Below are 15,191 nucleotides of genomic sequence, written 5' to 3' on the forward strand. Positions count from 1 at the left end.
TTCTCATTGAGGTGGTTGCTCAGTTGGTTGTAGACCAGGCGTTCAAGGAGTTTGGAGGAAAAGGGGAGTAAGGACATAAGTCGTAGGTTAAGATTGGTGGGGTCTAGTGAGGGCTTTTTTCTTGTTAAGAAAAAAAAACGGGCAGCACAGCGGCTAAGTGGTTAGCACTATCGCTTAGCAGCACTAGGGTCGTTTGTTTGAATGCTTCCAACCACGGCACTACCTGCATGACGTTTGAATGTTCTCCCTGTGTCTGCATGGGTTTCCTCCTGGTACTCCGGTCCGCAATCCAAAGACATGCTGGTAGGTTAACTGGCTCCTGTATAAATTAGACCTAGTATGTGTATGCATGAATGCGTTAGGGACTTTAGATTGTAAGCCTCTTGAAGGTTAGGGCCTGATGTGAATGTATAATATATATATCTGTAAAGCGCTGCGTAAATTGACTGCGCTATACAAGTACCTGAAATAATAATAATTAAACAAAAAAAACAAAACACTCAAATACTGTAGAGCAACAGTTTATTCTTTTAACCTTAGGGGTACGGAATTTTTATAAAAACTACTTGTCTAAGAGACTAAGTTGGGGTCCCAGTCTACTTGTCCCTCAGATCAATCTACTTGTCTTGATACAATAAACATAATAATAATTTTGAAAAAAAACACACGTTTTTCTTTGTTTCTGTTATAAAAGTTTGCAATAAATAATTGTTCTTCATCAATTTAGATGTATTCTGCTACATTTCATTGGTGAAAATAACCCAAATCAGTATTTAGTCTGTAGGAAAGTTCTAGAGTTCACAAAACTATGGAATGTATCTGAAAATTGATTAATCCTGAAGTACTGACAGCCAATCTAATTTCTTGAGGTCCAAAAATGTCATAACAGTACAGATATCCCCCAATGACCCCTTTTTGCAAAGTAGACAGTTCAACGTATTTCATAAGAGGCATGGCAAGTTTTTTTAAGTTATTTTGTTTTGTAAATTTTTAGGAAAATTAAGGAATTAAAAGTATTTTCACAATTTTTTTTTTCATACTGTCACCAATGCAGTACAGCGTCAGCATATAACTGGTGTGGTGGTGATCAGGGACACTGACTGGTGACAGTACGGGGAAAAAAAGAGAAAAAAAAATATTTTTTATTTCTTTTAAGATTTATTTTTCATATTGCACTATGACCAAAGAAGTATAATGTTACCACAGTAACATTGTACTACTTTGGGGAAGTGTACAGTTTTTTTTTTCTTAGCACAAATTGATTGCTTATAGTAAAGAATTTCTTTGCTAAAAGCAAGAATTTAACTGAATGAAATCGATTAATTCATGTTTTTTTTTTTGTTGTGATTGGCCACGGCTAATCACATAACACAGATGATTTGTGATTGGCCCAGCCTGTGCATGTGATCGCTGTGACCATTCACAGCTAGACACAGTTGTATACAATGGATGGCATGAAAGGAAGCCATCTATTGTATACAACTGTCATGTGACCTGCTGTGATTGGTCACACAGCAGGTCTCATAGTACTGGCAACGGGGCTGATACACAGATCTGTCACTGGCCGTGTCCGTTTATAAATGTCCTACCGCTTCCCCGCTTGTGCGTGCTCCCTGGAAGTGCGCAGCACCGCGATCCGATGCCCGCTGTGTCCACCGGATACAGCGGAACACCGATCGCTGTACGGGACCTCTGTGTGAGGTCCCGATCATGTGATCACTGATTGGCCAATCAGTGATTACATGAATAGTAGTAAGCAAGATGTCACTTCTGACTTCACTGCATACTACATGTGAAATCTGTGAATGATCACAGAGATCAGATGGTAGAAGGCTATTCACAACAGCCTTGTACCATGTGACAAGCTGTGACCAATCACAGCTCGCACAGTATTTCTCAATGGCTGCAAGAATGCAGCCAGAGAGGAGGAGATGCTGTAAAAATAGGTATAAGTGAGCGCTAAAGGTAACCAAGCTGCTGAACACAAAAGGTACCAAAAAACCTCCAAAAACTCACATATAAAAAAGGTGCAGCGCTTATATATTAAAACATGCAAGATATCAAAAATGCAAGGTTATATCCCTGCAAACCGCAGGCAGGGTATAGTTATTATACTGCCCCTTATAGTCTCAAATAACACACAAATATATAGTTCACAATCTCCCAGTGGGTAGGGGGAGGTGAAGGATCAGATGGATCTCTATTGACACACGGTGATGGCCAAAAAGGTGATGTATGGTGATATCCAAAACTGGTAAAAGATTGTGCACTCACCAGATGCACAACCAATATGCGCATGTAAGAGATAACCCCTCTCAAGGTATGGTTCCAGGACTCAAAGGCAAGATCTGGTCAATCTCTGCGATGTGGACCCTCAGCTGTCATGCATGGCTCTGTCCCCTATAGCTCTTTACTCTGCAGGTAGTTGGAAGCTCACCAGAGAGCCCAGATCTCTGTAGACGCAGCAAAAGCGAGTGTCTATTGTGTTGAGAGAGAAGTGGTCATTAAAGCTCAGGCTTCCCAGGCACGAGCGCAGGCAGAAGCCCAACTAAGATCCCTTGTCTCATTCATATCAAACAACATCCTCTCAGAAAGTGCTGTGCATTCAAGGGAAATCCTTTCCATTTGTTTTGCAAAGGGAAAGGATTTCCCTTGAATGCACAGCACTTTCTGAGAGGATGTGGTTTGATATGAATGAGACAAGGGATCTTAGTTGGGCTTCTGCCTGCGCTCGTGCCTGGGAAGCCTGAGCTTTAATGACCACTTCTCTCTCAACACAATAGACACTCGCTTTTGCTGCGTCTACAGAGATCTGGGCTCTCTGGTGAGCTTCCAACTACCTGCGGAGTAAAGAGCTATAGGGGACAGAGCCATGCATGACAGCTGAGGGTCCACATCGCAGAGATTGACCAGATCTTGCCTTTGATGAGTCCTGGAACCATACCTTGAGAGGGGTTATCTCTTACATGCGCATATTGGTTGTGCATCTGGTGAGTGCACAATCTTTTACCAGTTTTGGATATCACCATACATCACCTTTTTGGCTATCACCGTGTGTCAATAGAGATCCATCTGATCCTTCACCTCACCCACTGGGAGATTGTGAACTATATATTTGTGTGTTATTTGAGACTATAAGGGGCAGTATAATAACTATACCCTGCCTGCGGTTTGCAGGGATATAACCTTGCATTTTTGATATCTTGCATGTTTTAATATATAAGCGCTGCACCTTTTTTATAAGAGAGGAGGAGAAATGATTGCTTTTACAGCCCTTATGGGTGTAAAAGCAATCAGTGTAAAAAAAAAAAAAAAAATCTTCCACCCCCCACAAGTAGTACAGTGTCACTGTACTGCTAGGGTGACAGTATGTAAAAAAAAAAATATTAAATAAAATAAAAATGTTAAAAAGTTTTGAAAAATTATAATTTTTGGTACTAAAACTAATCTGGGTTATTTTTTTTTACTAAAACGATAACAATACATTTTGGCCAAGATTTATGAAGAAAGATTTGCAAAATTTTATAAGAAAAACACTTTTCAAAATTTTGGGACTTTCATTTATGTAGCAAAAAAAAAAAAAATCCCAGTGGTGAATAAATACCACCAAAATAAAGTTTTATCGGTCTCAAACAAATGCTAAAAAATTCATATAGGTACAGTGTTGCATGACACTGGCCAATGGCTCCCGCTACTGTCTCTGAGCCAATGAGAGAGCCGTTGCTCGCATGCACATCGTTGGTTCAAGATCATGCTCAGATAAGTATAAGGGGGACTTTGGAGGGAGCATTGAAAGTTTTTGTACCCCAATACAGACAATGCATTAAGGTAAAAAAAAACAAAACACAAACACTCAAAAGTGTGAAGAGAGACTTCAGAGTTAATACTTGTAAACATAGCAATCTGCATTTACCTATGTGCAATGTGGAACAAAGTCTGCATTTAGCACCTCAAGCAAAGCACAAGCTTTTTCAAAAAGGTACACCAAAAAAAAAAAAAAACGTAACATACGAAAAGGTGCCGTTTCTGCACACTTGGCTTTGAAGTACTTACAATGTCAAAGTTGTGCTCCATCTGCAGCAAAGTGATCTGAAAAGGACAGAACAGCACATTAAAATAACATGCACAGCATGGTTTTGCAACAAATGCACATCCCACTTCTTCCATACAAAAGCTTGTGCATGGATATAAATAGGGGAAGTGAATGTCCTATATAAAAATATTACTTTAAAAAGACATGCAGCTTAAATGAACAAATTTCCATCTTACCAGTGCGGGCACTACATTCTTTACTGGGAATCCTCCAAGAGTCTCTTCGTTTCCCATCACCAGCAGTTGGCACATCTCAATGACTGCTTGAAGCTGCTGGCTCTCATCTGTGGCTTGAAGACCCTGTAGCAGCTGTTGAGCCTTGGAGCCTGCAGGAAAAGCAAAACAATTTCCTCAATATGCCCATAGAACTGCACCGCCCTCAACTTAACCAGCCTCAAAACATTTAACAGCAGCCACTTAAAGCCCAGTAAGGTCACAAAAATAGTCATATAGACCTTGTAATAACCTTCACTTTCAGGCACCAGAGTTAGACCACACTGTCCAAGGTACTTCATAACCAAGAGCTGGTTAGACATACTTCCTCTCCTCAGCACTACACAACAGTTAGAGGAAGCCTGTGACAAAGGTTGTGGCTATTACTTATCTATGGCACCAAAGAGTAACTTGCAGCCGAACCTCCAATCAGCAGAGGCCTGGAGATCCCATTTTGAGAAGGAATAAATAGAAGACCAGGTGGCATTTTTGCAAATTTACAAAACAGATGCTTGATTCTGAAAAGCCCAAGACACACGGATGTACTGTATTTGGTGGAATGAACCTTTATAGAGAAGAGAGGAATCCTGTCCTTGATGTCATAAGCTCTGGAAAACAGCTGCTAGAGCTACCTTGCTATGGTGGAAGAGGAAGCAGGATGTCCCTTCTTGGGACCTGCAGGGAGGACAAAATGTACAACCCTGGCCAAAAACTTGAGAATGACACAAATATTAGTTTTCACAAAGTCTGCTGCTTCAGTGTTTTTAGAGCTTTTTGTCAGATGTTACTATGGTATACTGAAGTAGAATCACAAGAATTTCATAAGTGTCAAAGGCTCTTATTGACAATTACATGAAATGTATGCAGTCAAGATTTGCAGTGCTGACCTTTTTCAAGACCTCTGCAATTTGCCCTGGCATCCTGTCAATCAACTTCTGGGCCAAATCTTGACTGATAGACCAATCAATGCTTGGAGTTTGTCGAGTTTGTGGGGTTTGTTTACCTGCTTCTTGAGGATTGACCACAACTTCTCAATGGGATTAAGGTCAGGGCAGTTTCCTGGCCATGAACCCAAAATTTGGATATTTTGTTCCCGCCGCCACTTCGTTATCGCTTTAGCCTTATGGCAAGGTGCTTCATCATGCTGGAAAAGGCATTGTTCGTCGCCAACCTGTTCTTGGATGGTTAGGAGGAGAAGTTGTTCTCGGAGGATGATTTTGTACCATTTTTTATTCATGGCTGTGTTCTTAGGCAAAATTGTGAATGCGCTCACTTCCTTGGCTGAGAAGCAACCCACACATGAATGGTCTTAGAATACTTCACTGTTCCTTTGACACGGGACTGATGGTAGCACTCACCTTTTCTTCTCCGGACAAGTTATTTTTTGGATACTCCAAACAATCAGAATGGGGATTCATCAGAGAAAGTTACTTTATCCCAATACTCAGCAGTCCAATTCCTGTACCTTTTGCAGAATATCAGTCTGTCCCTGATTTTTCCTGGAGAGAAATGGCTTCTTTGCTGCCCTTCTTGACACCTGGCCATCCTCCAAAAGTCTTCGCCTCACTGTGCATGCAGATGCACTCACACCTGCCGTTCCTCAAGTTCTGCAGTGGTGGTGCCCCCATCCCGCAGCTGAATAAAATTTAGGAGATAGTCCTGGTGCTTGCTGGACTTTCTTGGATGCCCTGAAGCTTTCTTCTTGAACCTCTCATTGACGTTCTTGATAATCCGATAAATGGTTGATTTAGGTGCAATCTTTGTAGCAGCCATATCCTTGCCTGTGAATCCCTTTTTGTGCAAAGCAGTGATGACTATACATGTTTCCTTGCGGGTAACCATAGTTAAATGAACAAGGATTTCAAGCACCACCCTCCTTTTAAAGCTTCCAGTCTGTTATTCTAATTCAAATCAGCATGACAGAGTGATCTCCAGCCTTAACAAGAGAATCACTGAGAGGATGTCAGCTAGTTCTTTTGTGGCAGGGCTGAAATGCAGTGAAGGTTTTTTTGGGATTAAGTTCATTTTCATAGCAATGAGTAATTGACTTATCTGTGAAAATTTCCGTATCTTTGAGTACAGTACAGGCCACAGGTTTCATATTCATGGATCCTTGGACATCCCCAACAAATAGGACAAGTTAGCAACAACAAGACAAAACTGTGCCAACCGTCCCAACATTATCAAGGGTCAACAGACCCAACTTAGCTTGCTTCTGCAAAAACTTTGCAGTTAAAAGCTGCATTTGCAAAAGATTAGATGTCAACCTGAGACAATTTGAAAAGGTATGAACAGAAGACAAGGTGGTGGTTTTACAAAACTGGAAAATAAAAGCTTGATGTTTGAATGTCATAGAAACTTTGGTAGAGTAAGAACAGATTTGAGCAGGGGATGCTTTATTCTTTACGGTACAAGCTCTTGAGTAGTCTTATCCACCTAGCAATGGTGGGTCTTGAGGCAGGACGTCCCTTGTTAGGTTCTGAGGGTAGGACAAATAGGTAAAGAGTTCCTGATAAAAGTTGTAGCTTTGAGGTAGACTGATGGCTTTGACCACATCCAGATAGTGAAGAGCAATCTCCTTTGGGGGTTTTGAAGCAGGGCACAAAGGACAGACAAAGTTGAGGTGGAAGGCTGACACCACCTTATGAAGAAAGGAGGGTCTTGGGTGCAAGACTACTTTGTCCTTGTGAAGAATGAGCAATGGTTCCTTACAAGAAGGTGCTAACTCAGACAAGTCTAATAGACATGATAACCACCAAGAAGACTACCTTGCATGAGAGCGCATCCAAGGGGAGTTGCCGAATGGGTTCAAAAGGTGGGATCTGAATTTGTTTTATCTGCCCTAAAGAAACCAAGGATGCACAGGGTGCTGTAGTGATGATTTGAGCCGAGAAACACCTTTAATAACAGTCAATACAAGGGAAAGAAAAGCCAGATGTTTTAGTAAAAGAATGGACAAGGCCAAAACCTGGCACTTAGGAAGTATTTAAAGGACCAGTTCACCTTTTGACAAAAATAAATGCACTTTTTTTGCAGGTAAAAAAAAATTTGCATGTATTATTTTTTGTTGCAGGAGCCTGTAAAGCATTGCACCAGCAATCAGCAGATGGGGATGTACTGGCAAGCAAATATACTGACAGGAAGAATCAATGAACTACCACAATGCTCAACAGCACCAATGTGTTACATTGAGAACTACAAGCCAACAGCTGCTAAGGCTGTCGGGACTTGTAGTTTTCCCATTCACAGAGGACTGAATGAGAGACGTGGACATTTTTAAAACATTTGACAGCTAGTGGGAGGAGAAGATCCCCCACTAGCTGTCAAAGTGGGGAGTAGGGGTCGATCCATTCATAACATGGTACACCCTGAATATGGTTGTAACAGGTTATGGAAGATGAACTTATCCTTTAAAGCAGAGCTCCACCCAATAGGGGAAGCTCCGCTTTAAGGACTGCTCCCTATTAAGGATTGGCACCTTTGGGGGGCAGGGGAGCGAGTACCCAAATTTCACAGGTACCGGCGCCCAATTGCGGTCGGACCTCCTAGGCGATTGGAAACGGAAGGTGTCTTCCCCTCCTTCCCTCCCCGTAGTCTTCTGGGACACGCGACAGGTCCCAGAAGACTACAGGACCATTCATGAAGTGCAGCACTACTCGCGCATGCGCAGTGGGTACCCGGCTGTGAAGCCGCAAGCAGTCACAGCCGGGTGCCCACACTGAAGATGTCGGCCTCCAGGACGGCAGGTGAAACGCGCTGTCGAGGGTCACACCACGGGACCGAGGAACAGGTAAGTGGCTGTTTTTTTTAAAAGTCAGCAGCTACAGTTTTTGTAGATGCGGACTTATTTTTTGACAGGATGAGTGGAACTCCGCTTTAAGGCCAAGTTCTGGTCAAATCCAGATTGTAGAAGGCCAGAATGCAAGGTACAGAGTAGTCATTGGAATTGAAGTGCCTTTGTTCAAACCAGACAAAGAAGGATTTCCTTGCTTTTAGCAAAAGCAAGTATGACAGACTCAGAGACCCCTCTGTCCCTCACGCTCTGGGCTTCAACAGCCAAGCTGTTAAAACCAGTGACTGTAAAGGATGGAAAAGAATGCCTTGGCACAGCAAATCTGACAGGTTTGGAAGCAGCCGGGGATCATCTCCTAGATGTTTGAGTATGTCTGTGTACCAGATTCTTCTGGGCTAGTTTGGTGCAATAAAAACCCACTGGTTTGTCTTGTTTTTGTGGAAGAATTTGCACTGGAGGAAAGACAGACTAGACTGAACTGATTCTAGGGCATTATCAGAGCATCCAATGCCAGTGCTAGAAGATCCTTGGTTCTGACCACTAATGGATAACTTGTTTAAAACCCAGAGATAAGGTTTTCCACATTTTGATGTAAGAAAGATCCACGATCAGGTTCAAGATGTTGGGGTGAAGGGACCAGCCCTCTTGGTTCAGGTTGCGACATCTTCAGAGCTACACGACTCCTGGTACCACCCTGGTGATTGATAAAGGCCATGGTGCTGTATGACTAATTGGGTGTCCATAAAGGAGGGGGTACAGAAGTGGAGTGGTACAGAAAAACTTTTATTGCTCTAAGCTTCAAGATGCTGATAGAGAGCTTGACTACCTGGATGATCATGTTCCCTGAACTGCGAGAGACCAACACTCCTCCCCAGCCTAAGCGGATAGCATCTATTATGATTGCCTTTCACAGGTTTGGTAGATACAACGTGTCCATTATAAAGGCTGGATTGGAAATACACCAAGCTAGGAAGTTCCTTGCTTGGCTGGACAGAAGCATAGGGAGGTCAAGATACAGCGCATATTTGTTCCATGCCAATCAGATGTTTTGCTGGAGAGGCTTTGAACAATTGTGCAAATGAAACCGCCTTGAAAGGGGACACCATGAGAGTCCAGAACTCTCGTGGAAAATCTTCGTGATTTTTTTTTTATTATTTTTTTTAAATCAAATACAATTTTTATTGAAAGTTTGTAAAGAAACAAAAAAAACACAACAAACCATCAATTTCAAAACCCCGAAAAATCCCTTCCCTCCCGTTTACCAATCAGATGCTACAACAGTGGGAGTATACATTTAAGTACAAATACAGGCTGGTAAAACATAGGATATATAGGTGGATCAATACAAAATATAGCAGAAAGTAGCAGCATAAGAGAGTGCATGATCAAAAAGTATAACATCCTTTAGATACATCTCTCAACAAGCTCTTCCCATGCCTGATCTGCCCCCAATGAATGAGGTATGGGTACAGTTCCCAAGGTTTTACCAAAGTTGCACTGATCCAGATCCTTGCTTCTATTTTTATGTTGGAAGACAGCAAATAGTTGGATTATAGTAATTGATAAACAATTTAAATGAAAAAGCAATTTCTCCGTAAGGTAGAAGAGGTCCATCACCACAGAACAGTAGCAAAAAACAGAGGACTTACAGGGTGGGGTAGGGATATAGGAAAATGCCCAGGGGTCCCCAAAAGCTTTGCCAGTGTCCAATCATCTGATGGTACCAGTCTATAACCTGGGGTCTTTGAATATAAAGCCTGTGTCTTGTACAGTACAATTAAGATAAAGAGTAGTCCCATGGAATGGTTAGAGTTATTAGGACAGTGCACTGGGGGGGGTTTCAATTACCAGAAGGTAGCAGTATATAACCCATGGTCTAGGACTACAAATCCTGTGTCCTGTACTGTACAATTAAAAGATTATATTTTTATTATAGTTAATTATAATATATGACAGTATTGGACAATAAGATGCAAAAAATAAATAAATTAATTAGACTTTAAATACCAACTGTACCTACAGAGGAGCATATAGATGAGAACAAAATTCTTCAAAAATCAAAGACGGTAATACACACGCTTTAGATTTCCACCAGTGTGGGCGACACATTCAGATATCCACTGGGAACAGGTACATGATTTTCACGCATGGAGCGGGATGGCACTGAGGCTGGACTGTCCATATCAAAGAGACCCTGTCCTCAGTGCATGTTCAGCTCCTTGCTAGCTAGTACACTGTCAACTGTGCAGAAGACAGTATCATGGCAACAGATCACATATCCCAAACTTACTGAAAGGGTCAATTCACCTTCAATGACATTTGTAACTAAACCCCCTATGCATTACAACTTCCACAGTAAAACATGCAATACTTTGTATTGTAAAATAATGTTTACTTTTCAAACTGTTTTTCCCATTGGGCATTCCTTAAGATGAGTGGCCCCAGCACCTCACGAATGAGCAATCATCTTCATTTCCTACCCATGCATACACAGTCCGTTCTTTCGCAGATCACGGAGCTCAGCAGTTACTGTGAGAGCATGGAAGGCAAACTAATTTTCAGCTGTCAATCCAGGGATCCCCCAATCAGCAGCTGAATGGGGCTGGGAAAGAGTTGTAGCTTGCTACGAAGCCAAAAATCATAGCAACCAGTAAGCCCTGTGTGGGAAGCAGTCATATTCACGACAGCTTCCCAGCACAAAGTGCCCCACTCCGAGTACTGCCGTCTTCCTGTAGGACAATACAGAGGAGTGTCTAACTACCTCCAGTTTGTTCATCTGTAAACTTGCAGCCACAGCGACAGATTCTAAGGCCTCATGTACGCTGCTGCTTCTTACATAAAACAATTGCAGCGCTAATTGTACATTTACTTGAAGATCCAAAAGATTAATAACAATCATACACAGATATATAGATAGAAATTGGTGCACACAAAAGAATTCCAGTCCAGAAAGAAGACCATCACCTTCCATCCAAATAAATTGGCCTCTTACCGTAAGGTCTGACTGCCCAAAGGGTCGGCCAGCATAAGCAGTGTAATATATCCAGCTGATACTGCAACCAGTCAGGGATGGCTCCATCACTCCTCCATAGAGTGGAACCCCCCAGGACAGGAAGTGTGTCACTGACTTGTGCACCAGTTTGCTACACAGAACTTTAATTTGGAGAAGCATCTTTGTTGATTGCTCTGGAAGTGATTTCAATTGAAAACTGGTTGCAAGGTGACTGTCTTCTTTCTGGACTGGAATGCTCTTTCTTAAGCACCCATTACTATCTATATCTGGGAATCCTACATGGACTTGGCTATCATCTGTGTATAATTTATTATTAATCTTTTGGATCTTCAAGTTATATGTACAATTAGCGCTGCAATTATTTTATGTAACTGTTGGCCTATTTAATGTGCAAGCTGCTTTATCATTTTAAAGTCTAAGTTCCGAGAGCGGGTTTTTCTTATACACCGTTGCACCTAAACATGAGTTTAGGAGCTTTTGGCATTTTTTTACCAAAGCCCCTCAACTCAATTCAATAAATCCTATGTGTCAATGTACACATAGGCTTTTACCAGAGTTTAGGGGGCAGTTAAACGTTCCTCTCCTAAACGCAGACTAACATTTAGGAGAGGAACATTTGGGCCAAAAAACACAGCAAAGCGCATGTAAACACAGCTAAATGCTAGCCGCGTTTGGCGCTTCAGGGTTTATCTAAGTCAGTGGTTCTCAACCTGTGGGTCGCGACCCCTTTGAGGGTCGAACAACCCTTTCACAGGGGTCGCCTAAGACCATCGGAAAACACATATTTCTGGATGTGTAAAGAGCAGCTGCTGTGTTGAAAGCAGCTACTCTGTTAAAAGCAGCTACTGTGCTGAAAGCAGCTACTGTGCTGAAAGCAGCTACTGTGCTGAAAGCAGCTACTGTGCTGAAAGCAGCTACTGTGCTGAAAGCAGCTACTGTGCTGAAAGCAGCTACTGTGCTGAAAGCAGCTACTGTGCTGAAAGCAGCAGTATTGGAGGTAAAACGACACTTCATGAATTATAATTACTGGGTAAATAATTTTAGGGTTGGGGGTCACCACAACATGAGGGACTGTATTAAAGGGTCACGGCATTAGGAAGGTTGAGAACCACTGATCTAAGTCAATGAAAAATACTCTGGCCAAATCAAGTGATTAAACATCTAAGGGCTAAACACGGCACTGCATTTACACATGTTTTTGCCACGTTTTGCGTTTTTCTGCTGCCATGAGAGCTTAACGACTAGGTGAGTTCATGTGTACATGCGGCTTTAAACTTTGCAAACAGTCACAAGGCTTTACCCAAGTAGGTGCACGCTATTTAAAGTGGCCATACCAAGAAAAAAAGAGCTGCTTTATTGAATTCCTCCAATCTCTTAAAAAAAAAAACAAAAACAAAAAAAAAACAAAAAAAAAAAAAAAAAAAAAAAAACCAAAAACTTACTTGCACCACTTCCAATTGTCCGATGGAAGAGCTGAGACATGCGAGGTCCAAGGGGGCCAAATAAGTGAGGGGGGAGGCCACGCGCTTCCAGAAGAGCTGCAAGAGTTTGAGGATATTGATATAAATGAATATTTGAAGGTGATCATCCTGGAAGCACTGAAGCTACAGTCCAAGGCACTGTATATATTCAATAATCATTACAAAAAGCAACTTCTATAACTGATCAGATTCAATATTTAGAATTAAAAATGCCTATACTGTCTGCTCTCCTTTAATGTCAGAACTAGGGTGCTTGGAATCACACTGTTGCAAAAATAAAACCTGTAACTAAGCTATTACTTGAAATTAAAAACAACTGAACGTTCTTTAAATCCCATGTTTTTGCCCAATGATTTAGACAATGATGAATAACAGATGACTCACTGCTCTGACTACCCTACCCTGATGATCTAAAATTACTAGCCAGTGGTAACTGTCATTGAGAAGCACTTTAGGCTGCTCAAATGACCAAGTGCTTTACAATAGTAATGGCTTTAAAGCAGGATTAAACCAAAAGCAAACATACAGTATATTATATAAATTGATTAACAAGTTTTTATATGTGATGATTCGTTTTCTTTAGGTTCTCTTATTTTCACCTGTGATCCAACCAGTACAGCTGTTTTCAATAGAACAAGCTGTGCTTACAATTGTCAGGTTTTATTTATGTAAAAACTAATACTGTAATTGCTTATGAAGTGTTAGGAAGGCAATAGATTATTCCATTTTCTTTCCTTCCACCACAGGCGAAAGGAAGAAACAATGCTGGATTCCCTCAACACTGACCGCAGCACTATTGTGTTCTGCCAGCTGGGAGCCTTCCTTGATGGCAGAACACAATGATTAGTGTTGCCAGCTTTATCCAGCGTCACTAATCACTCAGGAAAAACCAGACAGGCTGGTTATATACAAGTTGATTGACCAACTTGTGTACACCCAGGGTGCCCATATATGGATCAAAATTTGTCCGGTCCTTGCTGAACTGGCCAAACTTCGATTTATGCATGGCCGGCTTTAGCTGGAGTTTGGCTTCAGTTTGCTACTGTATGCAAGTCTGCTAGTGCATAGACACTTCTCTCGCCCCAAACCGACAATGTTGCTGTCCAAAAGCGTCACCAAGCTCATTCATCCGAAGTGCAGGTACTCCACTACAGGAAGTGTGTTACAGATCACCAGGTGAAAACCAAGGGAAAAAAGCCTAAAAAGAAAATGCAGGGGGGCTGCATTATCTGGACGTCTGACCACCGCTGGTGGTCATCCTTTACAGTATCTGGTCAGTGGTCTATTCTATTTTACTGCTTTGTATTCATTTTCATGCTGCATCTTCAATAAACCTAGCTCATACGGTATTACACTATGTGGTGTCCCTTATTGGGCTCTCTTCTATGAGAGTCCCCACTTGCAGAATCTGCCTTAAAAGGGGACCCCGGATGGTGATATGCCTGAGATGCGCTTATGAAACTTGAAGCACATACCCAAGGGGCGATCTGGAAGGTGTAGGATTCTATCTTGGCAACGGATGATCGTTTTCTGATATTACAGGATAAAACCCACATGCGTTTTTTTGACGCACTTCTGGTGAGTGCGTAATTCTTACCTCAGAGTCACCGTGTGCTGCACAGAATCTTATCCAACGCACCTATTAGGATCGTTTGGATCCCCACTTCTGATTTATTTTAAGACTATTATTCATCTCATCTAACTTCACCGCAGTGTGATTTGATATTGGCACTTTTGTGTTTTATATGTTATTATAGCGCTGCACCTTATATATGGTCTTTATATATATATGTTTATGTACTTTATTTGAAGGTTTTCTCTTGGTTACCTTTTGGTGTTCTAGCCGCTTTCAGATTTCCGGATAGCGCTCGCTTTTATTTAATTATTTTGTATTTTAAATGAGACTAAAATATCACACAAAAACCAGAAAAAGAACAAAAAACACGATGCAAATGTTATACATTGAGTTGCAGTTCAGGGAGTAAAATAAGTATTGGACCCCCAAGCAAAACATGACTTAGTACTTGGTGGAGAAACCCTTGTTTGCAAGCACAGAGGTAAAACATTTATTGCAGTTGGTTACCAGGTTTGCACACATCTCAGGAGGGATTTTGGACCACTCTTATTTACAGATTTCTAAATCCTTAAGGTTTCTTTGCTGTCGCTTGGCAACTTGAAGTTTCAGCTCTCTCCATAAATTTTCTATAGGATTTAAGGTCTGGAGGCTGGCTATGCCACTCCATGATCTTAATGCGCTTCTTCTTGAGCCACTCCTTTGTTGCCTTGGCGGGGTGTTTTAGGTCATTTTCATGCTGGAAGACCCATCCACAACCCATCTTCAGTGTTCTGGCTGAGGGAAGAATGTCCTCATCCATGATTTTAGAATACATGGCCTTGTCCATTGGCCCCTCAATGCGGCAAAGTCAGCCTGTACCTTTAGCAGAGAAACGGCCCCAAAGCATGTTGTTTCCACTTCCGTGTTTGACTGTAGGGATGGTGTTCTTAGGGTTATAATCAGCATTTTAATTCCTACAAACACGAGGAGTCAAGTGAATGCCAAAGAGCTCAATTTTGGTCTCATCTGACCACAGCACATTCT

General features: G+C 41.7%; 1 protein-coding gene across 8 annotated transcripts in view; it reads right to left on the bottom strand.

Moving 5' to 3' along the window:
* TRIP12 (thyroid hormone receptor interactor 12) overlaps positions 1-15,191 on the bottom strand; it is a 179,965-nt gene that overhangs the window by 70,693 nt on the left and 94,081 nt on the right. For all 8 annotated transcript variants that reach the window (XM_089683501.1, XM_089683500.1, XM_089683505.1 and 5 more), the window contains 3 exons: positions 12,554-12,649; positions 4,270-4,418; positions 4,054-4,089 (listed from right to left, as the gene is read on the bottom strand). In XM_089683501.1, coding sequence (XP_089539627.1) covers positions 4,054-4,089; positions 4,270-4,418; positions 12,554-12,649 — 281 coding nt within the window. The remainder of the gene's footprint in view (positions 1-4,053; positions 4,090-4,269; positions 4,419-12,553; positions 12,650-15,191) is intronic.

Source organism: Staurois parvus, unplaced genomic scaffold (assembly GCF_062004578.1).
Source record: "Staurois parvus isolate SC_StPar_1 unplaced genomic scaffold, SC_StPar_1.0 ptg000312l, whole genome shotgun sequence".
NCBI classification, from domain to species: domain Eukaryota; kingdom Metazoa; phylum Chordata; class Amphibia; order Anura; family Ranidae; genus Staurois; species Staurois parvus.